This window comes from Cynoglossus semilaevis, chromosome 19, assembly GCF_000523025.1.
Source record: "Cynoglossus semilaevis isolate Cse_v1.0 chromosome 19, Cse_v1.0, whole genome shotgun sequence".
Taxonomy (NCBI): domain Eukaryota; kingdom Metazoa; phylum Chordata; class Actinopteri; order Pleuronectiformes; family Cynoglossidae; genus Cynoglossus; species Cynoglossus semilaevis.
In genome coordinates this window covers 3,920,224-3,923,555 of record NC_024325.1, presented here as the reverse complement: position 1 = coordinate 3,923,555, position 3,332 = coordinate 3,920,224, and the positions used below count along the sequence as shown (strand labels likewise).

Below are 3,332 nucleotides of genomic sequence, written 5' to 3'. Positions count from 1 at the left end.
AACAGTAGATCAAGTGGTGGAAACTAAGGAAAGAGACATGTTGTGAAGACTTCAGGAAGGAAGTAAGGGCAGTTCTGGGTCGTGTTGAAGAATTTCCAGATGATTGGGAGACTACAGCTGCAGTGAAGGTGCTAGGTATGTCCTCTGGGAAGAGGAAGAAATACCTGATGGTGGAATGATGAGGTCCTGGTCCAGGAGAGTGTGCAAGGAAAGAGATTAGCGAAGAAGAGATGGGACAGTGCGAGAACATAAGAGAACAGACTGGAGTACAAAGAGAGGACAAGGGAGGTGAAGAGGGAAGTGGCCAAGGCCGAACAAAAGGCATATGAGGAGTTGTATGAGAGTTTGGACACAAAGGAAGGAGAAAAGGAGGCCTACCCCACTATTTGAGAAGTACTGGTCTAAGAGAACAGACAGAGAGTTTGGTCCCAAATCCTGGTTCGCTGGTTCGTGATGTAAAATGTTTTCCCAGGAGAGCCAACGTTTCCAACAGAGAAGGAGCCAGAGCCTCGATGAGACTTTAACCTTACAGTTGAATGTCAGACTTATCTTGGCCACTGTCTGCAGAGCTTGTGAGAATCTTTCCGGCGGTAGAAGTCTCTAGTTTGTGCTTAATTACGAGGGGAGCTTTAATAATGCCAGCAGGACACACAAAGAATCCAGTATGTGAGTGGGGTTTCAATAAACCGACCCATTTAGAAAGTGTAGCAGTACTTGGCCTAGTCCTTAGACCCCTTCCCAAAACTGTCAAGCCTAGTATTGCATCAACTCAATGCAGCTTTTTTTTTTTAATTTTTGTTAAATGATACTGATTTATTAATTATTTTCACATTGATATATATATATATAATTAAATGTTGATACATGTTTGTTCTTAAAACCATTTTTATTCAACAAACAGACATTTAGCTTGGTTCATTAGAGCTTTATTGAGTGATTAAGGTCATTTTTATTTTTATATTTTAGTAAATAAGAAAAGCAAACAGGTTCAGCCTTTGCCTTTCCCATTTTTGTTTTACAGGCGATAAAAAAAAAAATCTCGTAGGTCGATGGGAAAGGTGATTTATGAAGCTTGGAAGTAATGGAGGCTGCTCTGCTGTCCTGAAGTGCATTACGTTTTTTGATAAGTTAGGCTAATCCACTAACCTAATGTTCCATTGCGTCATGCGCATGACAACAACTGCCGTCTGGTAAAAAAAATTGTCTGCATCTTGTTTAGGAGGTTCCAGCTATGGCCATTGATTAACACTCTCAGGTTATTTAATAATTCATTCAGTTCATCCCGTTACCTGCAAATATCTAATGTGATATATAAAGAGATAGAGCGAGGAGCTCGGGGTAGAGCCGCTGCTCCTTTTCCATCGAGGGGAGCCAGCTGAGGTAGCTAGGGCATTTGAATTGCATGCCCCCCCCCGTATGTTTCGTTCTGAAAGGAGGGACATGGATGGATGGATGGATGGATGGATGGATGGATAGATAGATGAATGGATGGGTGATATAAAGAGCTACAGCATCCTTACCTGTATTTGAACTCTATATAAAAATAAAACGATAATGGCAATATGATATGATACGACATAATATGATACGATAATAGTAGTTAATACATTGCGTCTTTCAAGATAGTTGTGCATTCTTTGCCTTTCTACTGTTTAACTTTAAATCACACACTTTTGTGCTGGTGCAAAACAGCTACTGTATGTATATAAGAAGTTTTTTTTTTTTTTTTATGTTCTTCCAACTGCAGCTCGAGTTCACATATCAATTATGTACCAGTTTACAAGTGTCTCATAAATCATATAATCACAACTCATAGCATAGATCATTAACACCAAGTTACAACACAGAGGCAAATGGGAGTGTTCGGACTTGAATAGACAAAAATAAGGATACCAGATAAATAAATAATAATACTAAAACTATAACTGGACCAGAAAGAACGCCTGCTCTGTTAATAATCTGATATAATTCATGGGGGTTCTGTCCCTTGTGTTTGAAATATTTACTTCATTAATAAACAACAAATTTAAACACTGCGTTTTCTTGAGTTCAAGGGTATTTCCTTGGTTTATCTATCTAGTCTATTCTTCTTTTTTTTCTATTTTTATTCCTTTGATCTTTTTTTGGGTGTTCTGTGTGTTTTCTCATCTGTGAAGTGAATAAAGTCCGAATCTCTGTTTTTTCCCTTTTAAAGGTTGTCAGCGCATCAGGACGTTTGTACACTTGCATTATTTCCTGTCACTATTGCCCGTGCCCGGCCTTCGCTCACACTGTGCTCCGCAAAAATGAAGGACTGTTGGTGAGTGTCACAAGTGGAACGTCACAGCATTAGATAGAATTGACATGTCATTGTCAAAAGCAGTAGCAGGATTTCCTTGTCGTGGACTGGATCCTTTCACATGATAACAGTGTCTTAGTGAGAGAGTTTATACCAAAAGTATATTTACACACAAAGAAGGGAGGTCCATTGTGTTTCGCCAGTCAGACAATAAAATAAAATATAATAAATATAAATATTATATATTTATATTTATATTTAAATATTATATATTATATATATATATAATAAATATATATTTATTATATTAAATATTAATATAATATAAATATAAATAAAATATAATCTTTGAGAATGTTTAGTCAGAAATGACATTGCGCATGTGGGGAACTGTGTGTAACAGATGTCTTTGTGTGATCGCAGTAGCGTGGTTTTCCCCTGACTGTCAGGGTAGCTTCTGCCTTAACAATCTGCAAGTGCGTGACCTTAGCGCTGGCTCCTGGAATCGGACCACTTTTAAAATCAGTGTGAGAAACAAAGTTAGCAGCCCAAAAGGAGCATATGATGAAAGCCACCGCACAAAACATTTCCAATGAACAGTACGGAAATACATTTACATTGTGATAAGTTTAAACTGTAAGTTTGCTATTTAAGTAATAAAATGTATTTTCCAAAAATGATGATATTTTAACTATTTTGCGTGCTTAAAAGAGTAGTGTTACCATGGTGCAGTTTCAGTATCAGTCTGAGATGATAAGTAAAAGTGGCAGTAATTGTCACAGATTTGGTGAGGTTCAATACTATTACCGTATTTTCCGGACTATAAGTCGCTCCGGAGTATAGCTCGCACCAGGCAAAAATGCATAACGAAGAAGAAAAAAAAAAACATACAAGTTGCTCCAGAGTATAAGTTGCAACAGTGCCCTCTAGTGGCTGAGTTTGGAAATAACAAACGTAAATTTTCAGTGGTACAGGAGTAGCAGATACTGGTACACAAGCCTAGAGTGCCCTCCAGCGGCTGAACATGTGAAATTATCAACCATGTATTATATAT

At 37.7% G+C, this 3,332-nt stretch overlaps 1 protein-coding gene across 1 annotated transcript in view; it reads left to right on the top strand.

The window, feature by feature from the left end:
• The window catches only part of zswim7 (zinc finger, SWIM-type containing 7), a 10,473-nt gene that overhangs the window by 3,951 nt on the left and 3,190 nt on the right, over nucleotides 1–3,332 (top strand). Inside the window, exon 4 of the mRNA XM_008332381.3 lies at nucleotides 2,195–2,299. Within this exon, the coding sequence (XP_008330603.1) occupies nucleotides 2,195–2,299 (105 nt within the window). The remainder of the gene's footprint in view (nucleotides 1–2,194; nucleotides 2,300–3,332) is intronic.